The sequence below is a fragment of the Leptonotus elevatus genome, chromosome 7, assembly GCF_054856555.1.
Source record: "Leptonotus elevatus isolate MCC_2025b chromosome 7, RoL_Lele_1.0, whole genome shotgun sequence".
Classification (NCBI taxonomy): Eukaryota; Metazoa; Chordata; class Actinopteri; order Syngnathiformes; family Syngnathidae; genus Leptonotus; species Leptonotus elevatus.
This window is the reverse complement of record NC_141245.1, coordinates 24,816,710-24,835,965: the sequence shown is the minus strand read 5'-3', so window position 1 is coordinate 24,835,965 and position 19,256 is coordinate 24,816,710. Positions and strand designations below refer to the sequence as shown.

General features: G+C 40.3%; 1 protein-coding gene across 1 annotated transcript in view; it reads right to left on the bottom strand.

Moving 5' to 3' along the window:
- nbeab (neurobeachin b) overlaps positions 1–19,256 on the bottom strand; it is a 263,722-nt gene that overhangs the window by 174,087 nt on the left and 70,379 nt on the right. The window contains exons 14-27 of the mRNA XM_086080779.1: positions 17,848–17,927; positions 15,824–15,886; positions 14,578–14,675; positions 14,291–14,383; positions 10,833–10,941; positions 10,652–10,733; positions 9,178–9,301; positions 7,246–7,438; positions 5,597–6,379; positions 3,581–3,816; positions 3,344–3,497; positions 2,090–2,264; positions 1,157–1,281; positions 76–156 (exon numbers count right to left, since the gene is read on the bottom strand). Coding sequence (XP_085936905.1) covers positions 76–156; positions 1,157–1,281; positions 2,090–2,264; positions 3,344–3,497; positions 3,581–3,816; positions 5,597–6,379; positions 7,246–7,438; positions 9,178–9,301; positions 10,652–10,733; positions 10,833–10,941; positions 14,291–14,383; positions 14,578–14,675; positions 15,824–15,886; positions 17,848–17,927 — 2,396 coding nt within the window. The remainder of the gene's footprint in view (positions 1–75; positions 157–1,156; positions 1,282–2,089; positions 2,265–3,343; positions 3,498–3,580; positions 3,817–5,596; positions 6,380–7,245; positions 7,439–9,177; positions 9,302–10,651; positions 10,734–10,832; positions 10,942–14,290; positions 14,384–14,577; positions 14,676–15,823; positions 15,887–17,847; positions 17,928–19,256) is intronic.

Here is a 19,256-nt window from a genome sequence, read left to right as displayed (position 1 = left end):
TTGAGTATTATAAGAAATTGTGAAAAAAAATAAAAAATAGATGTGTGAAAAAAATATGTTTATGTATAGACTTACCACATCACGGAAGAGCACGGCACGCAGGCGGTTGATGTCGACATCCTGCAGGAGGCGATCGGGGTCCTTGATGGGAGACAGCTGAACGGGGACACCTTCAATTAGTTTGTTGGAATGTGGACTTTTACAACTCTTGCACACTTAAAACACATTTCAACTTATTAAAACACACTTTCTTAACAAGCTGTAAACCGTTCACAGGTCCAGAAAGTAAAAATCCTGCTCCGGCTTTGCTTTAGCCTCAGGTGCTAGTTAGCTAGCTCGCTAGCTAGCTCCCATGGTGCTCATTTACCTGCTAGGGAGCGAGCTAGCTAGCTACAAACTGTAGCAGGGTTTTTCACACTCTGGACCTGGATTTGCCAGCTGTGAAACTGTTACAGTCAAACTGACACATAAAATAAGAGACATTGTATATTCTAATTTCAAAACACTCGACCAAACGATGTAATATGCGTTGGTCCGATAGCCGAATGCTAACATTTACTGTAATGTAAGACGGCATGGACCAGCTAATGGAAATTGAAATAAATCTTATGGAAAAATATACTGTTACATTATTAATACACAAGGACCAACAACACATACAACAAACAAATATTAAACATCATATATTTAAACACCACGTTTAACAAAAACATATAATTTTGACTAACAGTTACCTTATTGCTAATATGCAACGCAAAACGCGATGGCCGAGACAAAAAACTTTCAAACTGCTACTTTAACACAACAGAAGCAGCATCACAATGAACACACGTTACACAATATAAACATGAATTTGAATCAAACAATTTTCTCTTTTATTTGTGGAATTAGTAGGGAACCTTGTCTACTTCTTCCTCTCGTCTCTTAATTATGCTGCATCTACGTCCACCGGTGATGTGCAGACTCCCTCTAGTGGTAAGTGAAAAAAATCCCCGCCTAAGTATTTTGGTACACTTCTTTTTTTATTTAGATGCAATACATTTGAATTGAATCGTTATTAAAGAAGTACTAAATCGGTGAATGAGCGAGGAAATAAAGAGCGACTGGTCACACGCTTTTTTTAATTTATTTTTTTAATAAATAAATTCTGTCGTACCTTGCCAGGAGTCACAGCATTTGGCGGAATGTCCTGGCACTTGTTGTTGGGAGTGGACAGCGCGTTCCCGCAACCGCCGTGCCGCTGCCTGCACTCCAGACAACTCCTAACAGCCATGCAGCACACTACGCACACACACACACGCACGCACGCACACACACGCACACACACACACAGCTAGATTAAAATGAAATGCCGATAACATGCAAGCAAGCAATCAGAGCACTACGATGACCTCCAGTGGGAGAAAGTGGGAGTGAAATTATGGAGGACCAAAACTGCCCAAATTTAAAATAAATAAATGACTACAAAATAATAAAATAAATAAATAAATAAAAGTGAAAATAAAAACAGATGGAAAAAATATAATTCAAAAATTAAATACAAATATACAAATATATATAAAGAATATTTATTACCATTATTTAATTTTTTCATTATATTTTTTTATTTTCACTTTTATTCATTTATTTATTTATTAAGTTATTTATTGATTTTTTATTTTGGTCATTTTGGTCCTCCATATGAACGATTTCACTGACAAATTCAATTGAAATGAAAAAATGAAGCGCTCGCCACAGGGAAACGTTTACTGATAAACTTGACTTCTTAGTTCAATTTGTGGCGCGAGCAAGCAAGCAACTCAATTTATTCACATTTAAAATACATTTTTCCAGTCATACTCAGGAGTAAATGAATGTGTGTTGTGCCTTTAAGGGGCGTGGCCTTGAATAATGGTCTCCAACGCCAGCTCCGATTGGCCATTTCCGAACGCCCTAACATTGCTCCTTGTCAGTGTTTTCAATTTGTTGTGATATCAAGCAAGCGCACATAACCGCTAGTAAAACATAAAAAAAAGGAGTAAAAAAATTTAATAAAAAGCGTGTTCTGTAATTGGCGTAAAATGACCCTGACGGTCGAGGGCGACCTTACCGAGTCTCAGGCACTGACGCATGAGGCCGCCGGACGACATGTTCTTCTCCGCCTCGATCTCGCTGAAGTTGAGCGAGCTGGAGAAGACCAGCACGTCCACCATCACCATCAGGCGGGACAGGAAGGTGATGGCCGCCTCCGAGGACATGCCCTGGGTCACCTCGATGCTCTCCACCTCCACACGGATCAACGGAATTGCGTCCTTTCATATCGGCATTCGTGTTGCGTGAATAACGTCAGCGTGGCTTACGAGTATATCGTGAATTGAACGTACATTTTAGGAATAAAATATCGGACTCCTTTGATGACTACTGGTTTAAGTAAAACATTTGAGAGATCTTCGTATGTTGGGGAGGAGCTCAATTTAACTTGTAAGTAGAAGATTCAGAGAGCCTTTAGTTTTTTTTTTTTCAAACCAAATTCTTAATCTGCATTTTTAGGTGTTATTTTGTGAGATGAGGTTGAAATTGCATTAAACTGTTGCAGGCTCTATCTGTAGCATATTATTTAGGCAACTATAAATCTTTAAGGAGGACATCAATCAATAGGGGTGTCCCCATCCGATATTAGATATCTGTCCGATATCAGCCCAAAAAAAAAACAGTATGGGGTTATATCAGTCTACACCCAAAATCCCTCAAATCAGCAGACTCTTATTTTTTTTTCGTTGAAATGTGACAATTGTTGTTTGTTCGAATAGCATCACTCGATCACGTCTCTTCTAACATTTAATTTAGTAAATTAATAAAAGCATGCATCATTCCTGCTGATATCGTATATCGAAGCGATACCGTACTCCCATTTGGATAACCAACAATAAAACACACACACACACACACAAGTGTGGGCGTGTCTGTGGAATTAATGTTGACAGCGATCACTATACAACTTAAAAAATATATTTGACTAAACGACATTGAATATAAATACTTCAAATGAATCCTCCTCACTCTTGGATTAACATCATTTCGCTTTCCAAGACTACTTTAACCCTCCTGTTGTACTGCAGGTCAAACCCATTTTAGTAAGTAAAAAAAAGAAAAAGGAAAAATGGCATTTAACAAAGTCATTTTGGCTTTTATTAAAAAAAATGTTTTTTAACCCCAGTGGTAATTAAAAGTAAACTAAATGTCATGTCATGTCTTGCTGATTTCCCAAGCACTGGGCCGGAACATGTGATTTGACCGCAATAATTAAGTGTGCAGCATCCGCACAGCCACTAGAGGTCACTAGAGCCGCACAGCGAGCACTCACAGACGGCGAGGTCGCGGCCGAGAGCAGAGGCAGGATCCCGCCGCAGGCGATGATGATGTTGTCCACCATCTGCGAGATCAGGTGGATGGTGTTGTGGACAAAAATGATGTTCTCGCTGCTATTGACAAAATCCATGACCGACTTGGTGGAGTGGCTGAAAAAGAGTAGGGATACGTTTAACCCGTGAACAGTGAGCCCGCGTTATGCATGTGCGTGCGTGCGTGCGTGCGTGCGTGCCTCCTCCAGACATGCACGTCGCTCTCCAGAGCGAAGAGCAGGTCAGCCAGTAGCCTCTGGTGCAGGGCCGACCACTTGAACTCCGGGATGCGGAACATGGTGGTGCGAGGGCCCGGACTGAACTGACGCCGCTGCTGCTGCTGCCGCTGCTGGTCCTCGTCGTCCTCGTCCGTCTGGACGCCGCTGGCCCGGAAGTCGGCGCCGTCTGCCGGAGCGCTAAGGTGGCCGTTTAGGTTCTGAAACAAAAGAGATGTTTGTAACGTGTTTTTTGGGGGTGAAAAGTAGAGCAGTAAAAATACAGATGTTTTCCCTAACATGATAAATAATTGTGATGAATGGTTACAAAATTGATTAAAAAAAATTGTGATTAAGATTTTGGCCATAATTATACAGACTTATTCATTAGTTCACATGGATGGATGGATACTAGTTAGCATGCTAGCGGATTTGGATGGATGGATGCTAGTTTACATGCTAGCTGGTTTGGCTAATTAGCATGCTAGTTGGTATAGATTAGATTCAATTCAATAAAATGGATGAATGGATGCTAGTTTACATGCTAGCTGGTTTGGCTAATTAGCATGCTAGTTGGTATAGATTAGATTCAATTCAATAAAATGGATGAATGGATGCTAGTTTACATGCTAGCTGGTTTGGCTAATTAGCATGCTAGTTGGTATAGATTAGATTCAATTCAATAAAATGGATGAATGGATGCTAGTTTACATGCTAGCTGGTTTGGCTAATTAGCATGCTAGTTGGTATAGATTAGATTCAATTCAATAAAATGGATGAATGGATGCTAGTTTACATGCTAGCTGGTTTGGCTAATTAGCATGCTAGTTGGTATAGATTAGATTAAATTCAATAAAATGGATGAATGGATGCTAGTTTACATGCTAGCTGGTTTGGCTAATTAGCATGCTAGTTGGTATAGATGAGATTCAATTCAATGAAATGGATGCTAGTTTACATGCTAGCTGGTTTAGATTCGATTCGATAAAATGGATGGATCTATAGATCAGAGGTGGGCAATTTCGGTCCTGCAGGTTTTGGAGGTTTCTCACTTCCGACACAAGCGGATTCCAATCAACGGGATCGTTATCGGGCTTATGCACAGCTTGCTGATGAGCTGATCATATATCAGCTGTGTTGGAGAAGGGGAACATGCAAAACCTGCAGGACTCCGGGTCCTCTAGGCCCGCCTCTGATATAGATGGATGGATAGCACCAGCTAGATCTATCTTATCTATCTAGATTAGTGAAAGCGCAACGAGTCCTCAGATGACCTCCTTCACCGGCGGCTCGATAAAAAATGACAACAATAACACCAGAGCGCGACCGATAAACATGAATTGAACGAGTCAGCAAGACGCCACCAAAAGCCCGTTAAGACGCATCAGCAGCAGCCAATTGAACATGGACGTTAAAAAATGCATTTCATCATCAACCCGTCTGCTTTTCCAGGAAGGAAGGCAGTACGGTGGGGGGTGGTTAGCACGTCTGCCTCGCAGCACCGAGGTACTGATTTACTTTGAATCTTGGCTTGGGTTGATCTCCCGACGTCTACGAATGGACGAACGAGCGCCAAGGTTGTTTTAAAACGAACAATATAAATATCACTTTTGTTAATAATATGAAAAATATTTAATTTGTGGAAGGTTGTTTTAAACCTATTTTTTAAATAATACATTTTTTTTTTATACCAAAGTACTTTGTGATGTTTTTTGGGGAAATTACACAATAAATAAATAAAAATACTATAACAATGAAAAATAAACTAAAATGAAGTATTTTTGAAAAAACTAAAACTAACAAAAACTAACCTGCTCTGAAAACGAACTAATGTAGAAAACAATACTCAAAACGAAATAAAAATGAACTACAGTATAATGAAAATTGCAAAACTATTCTAACCGAGGACTTGGCTCATCCATGCCTTTTAAGAACGCAACGTGACCTTTGAGCAGCATCATTAGCACGATCCTTAGCATATACGCAGTAATCCGATCTGACCTGCGTGGTCGTCGTGGTCTGAATCTTCATCTCCTTGCCGTCCTTCGCTCTCTCCTCGTCTGAGGACTTGTCGCTCCTCCTCCATTCGCCTTTAGAGGGCGCCGCAACGCTTCCCGGGCCAGCCTCTGCAATCGAGTTGATGTCTTGGAGTTCAAACTCCTCCTTTTCCAAGATGGAGGGTAAGGATGCAAAGTCGGAGGCGGCCAGAAGGCGGCGATCTTCGGCGGGTGGAGGTTCCGAATGATGAGTTGGATTCACGTCGGGCAACAAGGCGTCCTCCACCTTGCGGAACAAGAAATCGCTGCCCTGAGGAACGCCGTCCTTGTCGTCGTGCAGCGAGATGAGAGGAGCCGAGATCCGCCGGCCCGCGGCGCCGCTCTTCGGCAGCAACACGGCGCCGTAAACGTCGTCCAGCAGACAGTCCACCTCCATCAGTGAGTCCATGTCGTCCATCTTCACCTCCGTGGCCTCCACCTTCTCCGCCTTGATGTCCACCAGGAGGTGCTGGACTTCCGCTCCAACGCCATCCACGGCCGCGCCCTCCTCCCGGTTCCGCCCGTCGGCCAGCGGGTTCCGCGCGTCGGCGCCGTCGCTCCCCGGCGAGCGAGGGCTCCCGTCCATTTCTCCGATCGGCACCGAGCCCGTCATGCCGGCGGCCGGAGCCGACAGACCCGAGATGGTGCTGACTGAGCCTTTCTTTCCTTTCTTGATGTTTTCTTCTTCCTGCCGCTGGTATTCCTCGTACATCTTGGCCAGGTACTCCTTATGTGCCTCATACGTCACCTGCGAGGCAGTTTATGCACAGTGTGAACGTTCCCTATTGAAATGAATTCACACACTAAATCGTCCCAGCTCCCTTCACTCATTCACTGCCATTGACGGTTATAAACGTCAAATATTCATTTGAACTATTTCTATTAGTTTTACATTTTTTTTACCCTTTTGTTAACAAGAGTATGAAAACATACAAATTTGTAATTGTAATTTTAGAACAGATATAAAAAAAAGTGTGGATTAATCGTAAGTTAACTCGTGAAGTCATGCAATTAATTACGATTAAAAAATGTTATCGCCTGTTGCTCCTAATTTTTAATAATCTTTTCTTTCTTTTTTTATCGCATCAGACGATTACATTTTTTAATTGTAATTAATCGCATGACTTGAATAGTTAACTCCCGATTATTCATAAATTTTATATCTGTTCGAGATGTACAATATTTTTTTTTCTTCTAGGTTTCCATACTCTTGTTAAGAAAAGTGGAAAAATGTTCAACTAATAGAAATAGTTCAAATGAATTTTTGACGTCAATAGCCGTCAATGGCAGTGAATGATTTGGACTTTGGCTTGTATTATTATTAATGCCAGCTGCCACTTGTTCCACTTCACTCAAGCAGCCGTTGTTCGTAAATAAAATTTGGGCTCGCGACTCAAAGCAAAATTGACCAAATAGGAGCCTGTCAAGCGGAAAACTCGTAAGTCAGGGCGCTCGCGAGTCAAGGCGCCACTGTATACCAGTAATTGACACTGACGCAGTTTTTGGCCTCTTTTCCTGCTCGAAATACTGCACAAGCGCGTCTCATGTGTCCTGTAAATGGATGCATCTCACAGAAAGCCAGAATTTTTTTTTTTGTTTTTTTTTGTGAACCACCTTGGAGTGCGCGATGGACAGCGTGTCCACCCACACGCGCCAGCCCCCCCACTCGTGCTTGATGGCGTGGTAGAGCAGGATACGGAAGATGTTGTACACCATCTCGGTCATCTTCTCCTCGTCCGGGCTTTTGGGGTTGATGTAGCCCAGAGAGAACATCCAGTCCTGCCACACCGAGCACTGGAGCAGACATCTGCAATACGGGGATGTAAACATCAAAAGGTCAACAATAGAACAAAAGTGGACATTTGGACCACTCGTATCATTCATGACACATTTTCCCAATTGTGTCACTTGACAGCAAAATACTGGTTAAAATGATTCACAATTATTATTTTTTTAATTGCTGTTTTTTCACCGGTGATTTCAGGTTTCCAAAGAGTAGGGAAGAGTTGGAAAAAAAATTAATGAAGCTGTCAAGAGTACAAAGAAGAGTGGGCAGAGCGTGGAGGAAAACAAGCTTTTTTTCCGTTAATTAACAGTCTGAGCTCATTCATCTCTATTCTAACTGTAATAATAATTAACTACTCATTTAATGTCCGTACCAGACTCCAGCAACAGCATGATGTAAAAATGTAAACCCTAATACAATAACATTCTTTGAAAATGTCGTAGCTTCGAGCTAACGCATAACGTGAAATGCCATAAATGTGTTAGAAAAATTGGTATAAACAATGACATGCCGAATATTCAAACACAAACGACACAGAGGAGGATGTGACAATACTTACAGGCATGTATTATTTATCCTCTGCGGAGATCAATTCATATTACAGTGGTTTGCTGAGGAGCCGAGACCATCCCCATGCACAGCACATAATGTACATATGGAATCATTTGACGTACGTTTGTATTATACTGCCCCCAAGTGGCCAAGGCACACACATGAAGGAGCAGCACACTGTCCATTGAATTCGAGAATTCAGACAAAAATTATTTTTTCCTGTTTTGTTGGGTAATTATTGGGAGGCTGGAAAAGATGAATGCCATTTCCATTCATTTCATTAGGGAAAGCTTATTTAACTCTTTGACTACCAAAAAATAACCCCGACAATGCCAGCCGATTTAGAGTATTTTAGCTCATCTTTCTTTGTGTGTTTTGACTACATATGCATGGTGGGTAAAAAAAAAAAGAAAGGAAAATCGCGTTCCATTCTGTCATTAGAAAAAATAAATGTTTCTACCTTATTCCGTTCTTTAGTAATTACCATATGAAAATAGGTAATTTGAGTGACATTGAGAGAAAATTGAAAAGAAAACGAGCTTTTTGTGAAAATACTTTGACACTAATATTTTTTGTTTAGTGACGCTCTGTGAATTAGATTTAATGTGACAAAGGCTTTGCTCATCCTTGAAAACATTCTATTTCATCAGGTTGGTCATGTTTCATTGTAATTCCATACACCGGGAGCCCATTGAAAAGAGATACAATGCTGCCATCTGCTGGCCATAGTTAGTGCTGATTTTACAACCCCAATGACAAGGCAGTGCCGCACAAGACGTAGTTGACGTCAATTGACGTTATTGGCGGCATTCATTAGGATTTCAGCATACGTCATTAAACGTTTTTGGCGGTCAAAGAGTTCAGATGTCAATGTTTTGAGTTACAGACGACATACTTGTATCTCAAGGCAGCTCCACTAACAACTCTGCCATGTAGTGGCACCATGATAGGTGAACTGTTGGTATCGACTCACATCCATAAATATATTTGTCCATACCGTGTGCCCTTAAAAGCAAGAATATTGCAAATCCATCGCAAGCGAGAAACAAACAGCACGGAAGACTCGGCACGTCCGCTTAAGAAAAGCGACGTGCCGCAGGATGATTAGGAATCAATCTGAGCCCAAAGCTTCCCTTGCTTCTCCCTTGACGCGATGATCAGGAAGATAATTGACGTGCGCGTGCACGTGCGCGTGCGCTCCCGCTTACCGTCTGTTCTCTCGGCTGCTGCTGAACAGTTTGATCATGTCGGAGAGGAAGAGGCGGCGAATTTCCATCAGCTCGGCGCCGGGGGCCGAGTTCTTTAATAGGGTCGCTATCACTTTGAGGATCACTGGTAGAGCGAGTCGACAAACACACAAACAGAGGAAGGAGTTCAGACCTCCAACAATCGGAAACAATTGGGAGTGTCGCAGCGAGGAAACAAAAAACGCACACGTTTTTTCCTCCTCGCCGCAAAGTGTTCAATCAAGGCTGGGAAAACTTTCAGGCTGAACTCATTTCCTCCGCAGTTCCCGTTATTGCTAGCCGGTTTAGAGCATGTTGACGGCTCCTTCGGGTCCCGCAGAAATCCCGGTTTAGGACAATACAGGCAAGGAACGTCCAAAAATGTGTTCTTTGTCTAACTTTCAACTCATCGTCATTTCGAATCATCAAATACAATGTTTATGTTCAACTGAACAATTGTGCTGAGCTCAAATCCGCAGTGATTGCGTCACTGCCAAATCTGAATTTCACGGTCAAATCGGCAAAGACCCTCTTCTTCTCCTCTTCCACACCTAAATATGAAAATAAGCACATTTGGACGTAGATTTCTGCCCAACAGCAACAATATGAAACAATTATATTGTATCTGTTATTACAATTACTCCGAGTAATACTACTACAATGATTGACTTTACTGATTATTATTATTATAAATGAATAAAAAGGAATACATATATGTGGTTTGTTTCAATAATTAGATTTCATTATTATTCGTAATTTGTACAGAAGTGTATTGCATTCACTTGAAATAAAACCCCAGCTGTTTTTCTGATGAATCTTTTCGGGGAGCTTTTTTTTTTTTTTAATATTTAATATTTTTATTTTTTCTGTCTTTCAGATTTTTGTTGTTGTGTTTTACTAAATATATTTTTTCTGTCCTAAAAATTGTTTTCGGAAAAGTGTGTGTGTGTGTGTGTGGGGGGGGGGGGGGGTATTCAGAGAAAGAGGAGGAAAAAAATATTATTATTATAAATATAAAAAAAAACATTGGATACAAATTATTCAAAAAAATAGAAAAAAAATTACCAGCTTCTGTTTTTCGGAGTAATTTTTATTTTTTTTAACCTCTGAACTTGTGACTTGTTGCAGACTTGAAAAACAAAGCAGTAAAGCAGAAAATTAAACAAAATGCACAAAAAAACAAAGCTCCAAAAATATGAGTCTTTTTTTTTCTCAAGTGAAAGCAATAAATACGCTTCCGTGAATTTGTCAACCAATTATGAAATAAAACTTTATATGAATAGGTTGTATACAGTATGTACAACTGTTTAAGTGTTACTATTTATTTTATTTTATTTACAATCAATTTGTTTATGAATGATTTCATGAGAAAATAATCATAAAGAATAGAGAGACCTTGACTCATGTAACGAACTCTGCATATTTTTCCCACCCGCACGCTGAGCACGAGACTTACTCGGGTTCTGAATCTTGATGGTGGAGTCGGGCTCGGCGTGCGGCTTGCGGACCACCTGCGTGCACACCTGCTCCGTCAGAATCTGGTGCGGGAGAAGAAGACGAGGGCGCTAGCCACGGCCGGCGGCGTGCTGATGCCACGGCGGCGCGGCGGCACGGCGGCGCGGCGGCGCGGCTCTCACCTCGTACAGCGCGTTGTAGGTGGTGACGCTCATGGCGCCGCCGTGCAGCAGGAGCTTCTCGCCCAGGAGGGTGAAGAGGCTTTGGGTGTGCATGATCTCCACTTTCCTCCTGAACAGAAAAAAAAAAGCCGTGGTGAGTCGCAAGTGGCCTCTGAAGCACGAAAACAACATTCGCAATGAAATGATCACTTTTGATATATAGATAAGTCTTCATTCCGTATGTTTTTTTTTCCCTCCAGCCTCCGTGTTGTTGTTGCCACGTCGATCTCATCTGACCGAGGTCTTCAAAATCAGTCATTCTGGTCGATGGACGTTAAACGATTATGATAGCAAGGAGACTTTTGTTTCTTTTTTACCAATCGCATTTAAACTCGGCACGGTGGCTGACTGGTTAGCACGTCCGCCTCCCGGTGCAAAGGTTGTGAGATCAAGTCCGGGCTTCGGCCTTCCTGGGTGGAGTTTGCATGTTCTCCCCGTGCCTGCGTGGGTTTTCTCCGGGTACTCCGATTTCCTCCCACATTCCAAAAACATGCATGGCAGGTGAATTGGACACTCCAAATTGTCCATAGGTGCGATTGTGAGTACGGTTGTTTGTCTCTGTGTGCCCTGCGATTGGCTGGCAACCAGTTCAGGGTGTACCCCGCCTACTGCCCGAAGCCAGCTGGGATAGGCTCCAGCAACCCCCGCGACCCTTGTGAGGACAAGCGGTACAGAAAATGGATGGATGGATGGATCGCATTTAAACTTGACCTCAGAGGGTCAAACAGCTGGCCCACAATAACCTCCGCATTTTCCTGTCCTCTTATTGGTTGGTCAAAACAAGGCAAGTTCCACTACCACCCACAACACGGCACATTAATAAGTACATTTTTAGGTTTTACATTAATAATCTGCATTTCATGTAAATTGTAAATTAAAAAATTTTTGCAACCTTTACATGGGAATAAACAGAAAAAGTAATTAATCTAATTAAATGAAATAATGGAATGTTTAGTAAAATATTTACAATTTGATTTACAAATAAATCTGTTGAAATTGTATTCGTTATTATTATTATTATTTTTATTATCATTAGTGGTGTCAGGCGATTACATTTTTTAATCGTAATTACTCGCATGGTTTAAATAGCGATTTATTGCAAATTTTATATCTGTTCTAAATGTACAATAAAATATTTTTCCCAAAGTTTTCATACTCTTGTTAACATAAATGTGGGGAAAAATTCTAACTAATAGACATATTGCTGCATCTTTTAGTCATTGATGAAGTAATTTGATAATAACTCATAAAATTGTATGTAGGCTACTGTGAATAAACGATTGATTTGTGTTTAGGACATTTTTCAGCCACTAGATGGCATTATTGCATTTGTAAGACAGTGACAGCTCAGTGCATTTTTCTTTTCATATTAATCTAATCTTTAACATGAAATAACTTGTGAAATTCTGCATATTTTTTAAATTGTAAAATACAACTTGACCCCAGTCTCCACAAATGCATTAATTTTAAATATATTACTGCAAAATTTTTAGGTGAACGAGAACGCTGCATTGCGACTGGAATTCTTCCAGTTCAGGCTTTCCAAGTAAGGGGCGGTCATTAATTGCGCAAAAAATTTGTGGCATTAAAGGAAATTTAAATGAACTCAAAATGAATGCACTCATTTTGACACCCCTAATTATTATTATTATTATTATGATGATAATGACAAGTGTTTATATTTATGTTTGAATTAGATACCTTTGTATTTATGGTTCCAATTTTAACAACATACAATATTTTATTGAAGATTTATGTCCATTAAGAAAAAAAAAAAAAAAAGATTTTGAACGGCTCCAAACAAAAGCACAGGATCGAAAAAATGTGCATGGTAAGCTCCTGCCTGAAGTTCCCAGGTAGCAAGTGCGGAGCCCCGCCACTGCTCCAAACAGGTGCAGAACACTCAGCGGGGCTTTTTGCGGCAAAGCATCTTGTTAAGAGCCCACCGGGAGTCGTGTCAGCAACCGCCTGCCGTCATAAATCCGACGGGTGGGGAGGGGCGGCGGATCGCAAAAGCCAAGCCGTGTCCCCTGCGGTGAAATCGAGATGTAACAGAGGCGCAGAGGAGGCAAACGGCTTCGGCGGTGACAAACGGCCTCGGCGCGAGAGGCAGAAGTGCCGCCGTCGCACGTGAAAAAGCCCAGATGGGCTCGACTCCGCTGCGCATTCCGCCCAGGATGCGGCGACGCGCATCGTCACCTCTGCAAGGATCGCAGTCACGTTACCGTCGGGAGATTTCTGCAAAGGGGAAATTCTTTCTTGACAAAAGAGGAGTTTGTCTTTCATCTTGAAGCGATGCAAAAAAAAAAAAAAAAAGGTCGAAACCAATTGCTGTCCCTCAGCAGCAAGTCGTCAAGCTTTTTTTTGGAAGGGGGCTTGCAATGGTAAAATTGTAAAAGACAACCATGTCATGTTCTTTTGTAACAAGACAATTGGGAATGGAACCTTCCGCACATGATAAGAGCAAACTCCTGGAAGCCCGTGACCACACTTTGAGTGGCTCCCGGTTTTTCTTTTTTAATTTTGGGATCGTTTATTATTATTTGTTTTTAACAAACCCAAAACATTCTTCAGAAAATGCTAATGCTAATGAAAAAAATGATACCCTGGAAAAAAAAAAAAAATAATATAAAAAAAAAAAAAAGATAATTGTAATTGGTGCATGTTCTTATATCTTACATCTATATGACTTTGTAAAAGGCTACAATTGACAGTACATACTGGCTAGAATCTGCCCGAAATGTCTAAAATGACCTACAAATGCCACAAGATGGTGCTAAAAGCAATACATGAAGTGGCTCAAATCACTTAACACCAAGATTCCCGAAGCAACCAAATCGACACTTTCACCGCTTTGGCGTGAACACAAAGAGAACAAATGCAGTCGATGAGTTATTGGCTGATAACGAGGGGTGCGAATCTGTCTCCCCATTCGATTCGATTCCAATTTTTAGGCCTGCAATTCGATTCAGAATCGATTTTCGATTCAAAATCATTTGATTGACAAAGATTTCTGCTTCAATTTATAGACGTGCAAAGAATCGTCATGAGTCTGACTCGCTAATGCTAATTAGCACACAAGCACTTTTATCACTCAAAAGAACGGCTATTCAAACAAAGCGCTTCAGGAATGTATACAGAAAAGCATCTTAACATTACTCACTGGAATATGCGCTTCCTATGCTGCTGCAAAAAAAAAAATTTTTATTGCCATAACTTGATCGTGACTTTTTCCTTCTACTCTCGAATGTGGCTACAACATAACTGAACGTGCGGAACCACACTGCCCCTAAGTGGCCAAATCGTATACAACATCGACAGCACTCCCCCTAACTAATAAAAAGCAAAATCCGGGAATAAACAAATCTGTGAACGCTACAACATAAACACGCTGTGTTGACTGTGTTATCATCACTTACGTGTGTCCCAAATGTTTGAGGAAGTAGGCGAGCACTTTGAGCGACTGCACTTGAACGCTCTCACTCTTGGACGCCAGGAGTTTGTAGATCACCCTGCCAAGACACGCAAAAAGACAGAAACCGGCACAAGCGTTCACTTCCCGCCGTGAAAAGACGGCAAAATATCCTAATAAGAGCAACGCACATGCGGAATTGTGAATTCCGTGTGATCGTTTGGTTAACACGTTTTGTCGCTTGACTGTGAACAGGTGGAGCAGCGAGCGCGACATGCTGGCCTTGAGACTCACCGTATTCCGTTTCTCTGGTCAAAAGCGGGGATCATGGAGGCGGGGTGCTCGGACATGAGGGCCACCACCAGCTGCAACACGTCGTGGAGGTTCTCATCCTGCAGATAAAAGTGCACAAGGAGGAGCAGCAAAAGTCGAGGCTCAAAATAAACGTCGCAGATCACAACACAAACGTATTGAATAGCAAAACGGAGACGAGCAGATTTTTGCATTTTTTTGCTTTAGCGAGTGCGGCTTAAACATGTTTTGGAGTCGTTATTACGAGGGAAGACGGAGAAGTCGTGCTAATTGCTAAGCTAACATAAAACAGACACGTAATTGTATAAGATTGGAATTGGGTATTTTACGGAGGAGCAAAACTGCCAAAATTAATAATAAATAAATGACTAAATAGATCAATAAATGAATAGAAGTAAAAACAGATATAATTTTTTTTTATATAAATGGAAATAAAAACACCCAAAAATGTATATATTCATAAAGAAAGAAAGAAAAAAAAAAGATTCAAAAAATATAAATAAATGTTGAAATAAATACAAAAATAAATATATAAATAAAATTAAATATCAATCAATAAATAAAAACACTCTGCTGTCACATTTATTTATTTCATGTTGCAGACACTCTGTCAAGACGAAATGTTATTCAAGTGAGGGGGGCGGTCCCTAAGCGTGTCCTGGGTTGGACTCCGCCCCTTGCAAACTGCCTTTCAATGGTTGAGTGAGCGGCTCTGCGAACAAGGAAGTCTCGCCGGCTTGCATGGAGAGCTCCAGAAATGGACGACTATCTCGTCCACTGTCACCACGACTTCTTGTCGTCTTTTTATTGATTGATTGATATTTAATTCAATTAATTTTTCTATTTATTTCAACATTCATTTTTTTATTTTCATTAAAAAAAAATTTTGGGGTATTTAAATTTTGAATTCAATTTTTTTATATATTGATTTAGTCATTTATTAATGTTTATTTTTGGTAGTTTTGGTCCTCCATAGTATTTGGCCGATCAACACTTTCTCACACTTTAAGCAGAAGTCTGACGTGTTAAAAAAACAACTTTTGGGATAGACGGGCAAACATTCCCACACTCCAATCAATAATCTTGTTAAAAGTCTTGCCAGGAGAGTGGAAGCTTTTCTCGCAAAAACAAAATCATATTTTCATCACGGTCCGCTTAACGTAACTGCCAGACAACATGTTGGAAGCTCAAAGCGTCACAACAAGTGAAGACGCATGCCGCCACGTACCTCATGCATTGTTAACAAATAGTTGAGGATGCTCTGGAGCTCGTCCTCCTTCACACCGCGGTCCTGAAATTCACAAACGGCAGATGCGAATTCAACATCGACACGGAGAGTAATAGAGAAGCAAGATCGATACGGTGACATTTTCAAATCACCCTTCAAAACTGTTTTTTTTCCTTCTCCGTACTCATGTATTATACGGTTCCCCAATTTGCTGGTATTAATTGGTTGAGTTAGTTGGTTGGTCAAATCAATGAATTTTTGGGCCATATCGCCCAGCCCTACCGGTAACATTTCGTTTTTTGGCAATACTTTGTCATGAGTTGGAGGTCTTTCTTTCCTCCTAGAGATGTCAGGGTGTGGACCAGGTCCAGAAAGTAAAAACCCTGCCACGGTTTGCCTTTAGCCCCTTGTGCTAGCTAGTTAGCTTCTAAACAGGAGCACCCAGGGAGCTAGCTAGGGAGCTAGCTAGGGAGCTAGCTAGCTAGCTAGCTAGCACCTGGGGCAAAAGCCAAACTTTGGCAGTGTTTTTACTTTCTGAACCTGGATTGGCCACCTCTGGTGTGGCGCTAAAGTGAGGCTATATGTTCAAATCTTTGCTAGCAGCTTCAAGACTACATAATCAAGCTTTAATCAGGGATGTGATTTGACCAAAGTGAAATTATCTGAAAATTTAGCCGGGGGGGTCTGAGGGCCGCGGGCACTCAGCTCGGTCCAGAGCTCATGGGTTTTCCGTGTTTTTAAGTACTTTCAATGCACTCACATGACAAAAAATAGACAAAACAACAGCATCAATTTTCAATGTATAATGAACTATCCCATATAAAATTGCAGTTTCAGTCAACTCAAAATCAGTCACATTCAAAAACATTGGACTGCCTTTGCTTTTAAAAACTATCACTGAGAATATCATCATATATATTTACCATGCAATAAATCATTCTTAATTTAATACATAATGCATAACAAAAACATAAAATACCTCTTGCAGCAAGCTCTGGTAAAAACACAATCATGATTGACTAAGATCATCTCTAACTGCATACATCAAGACAGTCAACATATTGAAAGCTGAAAAGTGCAAACATGCAGCATTCATTTGAGTTTGTGTCAATGATTAACCATGTTAAATATTTATGGCCATTTTTATTACGTTATAATATTTTCGAAAATTTGATTTCGATTCATTTGAAACGTTTACCACCGACCTCAAAATTCACGACTCTGTCAGCAACTGCTGCAGGTTCCCGTCTCTCGATTACCGCTTCCGATTGTGATGTCAATAAGGGATGGAGGCCGTAAAGTTTTGGAGTTTTCGTTTGGGCACCGAAACTTCCAGCGATGGAATCATTTGTTGTTCTTGACTGGAGTTCTTTCACGTGTTTTTTGCTCTTTGCGTGACTTTCAAGAGCTTTGAAACCTCTCGCACCATCGTCAACGGTATCACGGCACCAAATGCAAAGCGCTTTCCCGGCACGATCGATCTTCCGAATAAAGTCACTGAACAAATTCGTCACAGTCTTCTTTCCAACATTTGCAGATATATCCTTCTCTAACCGGTCCCATCGAAACTTGTTTTTTTACGATCTTGTCAATTTCCTTAACTCGCGGAGCATCTTTGCGTTCGATCACGGACGTCTTTCTTTAAACACCCGGCAAAAACGTCTATTTTTTATTTATTTATTTATTTATTGGTCAACACGGAGACTTCAGCCAATCGCAAGATCCGTTTCATTTCAGTTACGGAAACACTAAAATGGAACGCTGTCGAGAGACGAAATCGGATTTTTTACCACTTAAAAAATTGTAACATTTTATTTTTGGAGATAAAAAAAAGCGGAATTCCGCGAATTAGCGGAAAAATCACATCCCTGTTTAATGTGGCTGCTGTAAAGATTTCAAAACAATATTTACATGTCGGGACAAACTGTGCTTCTATTCGGAAGCGAGCGCTTTGGCAGTAAGATAAAGAAAAGAGTCCAGCAGACGCCGTTAAAGGATAAGACGGCGTGCGGCTCGTGAGATACCTTCAAGATGAGTTGTTTGAGAAAGAGAAGCATGAAAGCCCGCAGAGAGATGATTTCTTTCTGGGTCGGCCTTGGACCATCTGCAGCAGGAGCGAAAAAAAGAGACAAAAGAAAGCGAGAGGTGAAACGTTGGAACATCCACATAACGCGCGGCCGTCCGCTTGTTTACGTTGCCGTTGTTCTTTCTTATTTTAATGATGTGAAGCCAGCGTTTGAAGTGGCCAATAATGAGCTACTGATGCCTGGCATTTGGAAGAAAGGCCTACACATATTTTATTTATTTTCCTCACTTGCCTTGAACAGGAAAATGCGTCTCCTTTGGTGATAATAAATAAATACATAAATAATTCCCATGAATCAACCTTCCAACATATACAACATCCCTAAACTTTAAATTTAAAATAAGTCATCGAGCAACGGCAACCCTAAGGAAGCCTAATTAAAATTGAAAATTAGTTATTAAAGTTATTATAGAGAAGGAAAGCTAGAATTGAGGGGGGGGGGGGGGGCATGAACTGAAAGATTATAAAAATGAGTTAAAAAAATTATGATAAATGGTCGTCTGTTCAACAAAATTGATTAAAAAGATAATTATAGTAAAAAGGCCTTTGGTTTCCTTGCTAGCAATTATTTGTAACCATCTGCCCAAACTGAATACAGCGGTGCCTTGATATACAACTTTAATTCGTAATATGGCTACACTTGTAATTCCAAACACTTTGTATCTATGAAATGCATTTATCCTTTAACTGGACCCCCAAAAGAAACACAAACATGTATTTCATGTGTTTTTTTAATTGGGAAAATAGCACTATATCATGCAATATTGGACTTAAACATACAGTAATGACAATTTTTTTTTACAAATGTATTTCATTCTTTAAAAGAGAAAATAAATGAAAGGGGACAGAAAGAAGTAAAACTTGTGATATCTGCCTCTAATCTACACAAAATAAAAAATAAACAGTCAAGACGTTTTCAATCTAAACAAAATAATTCAACAGCATGACCTCTAAATATATTTTTTCTAGTAATTGTGCTTTTATACATTTTTTTAAAATACAAATAGACAGATGATTTAGTGTTATAATCCAGATTGTTCCACAGACTGACACCTTGAGTTGAAATTCATCGTTCTTTTTGTTTTGTTCTGTACTTATAGGTTTGGGGAAAAAAATTATTTATACTCACTATCCCCCCCTTTTTTTTTCTTTTTTTTTGATTTGCATGTTAGTTGGTAAAATTTCAGGATAGGCTTTATACATTTTAAAGTGGTTAAACACCATCAATTCATTACATTTTTAAGTATTTATATATATATAATATATATATATATAATATTGGATTAGTGTTGTCTCTGTATCCACAACCGAAAATGACACAAATTTAAACGTAAAAAATATTAAGAC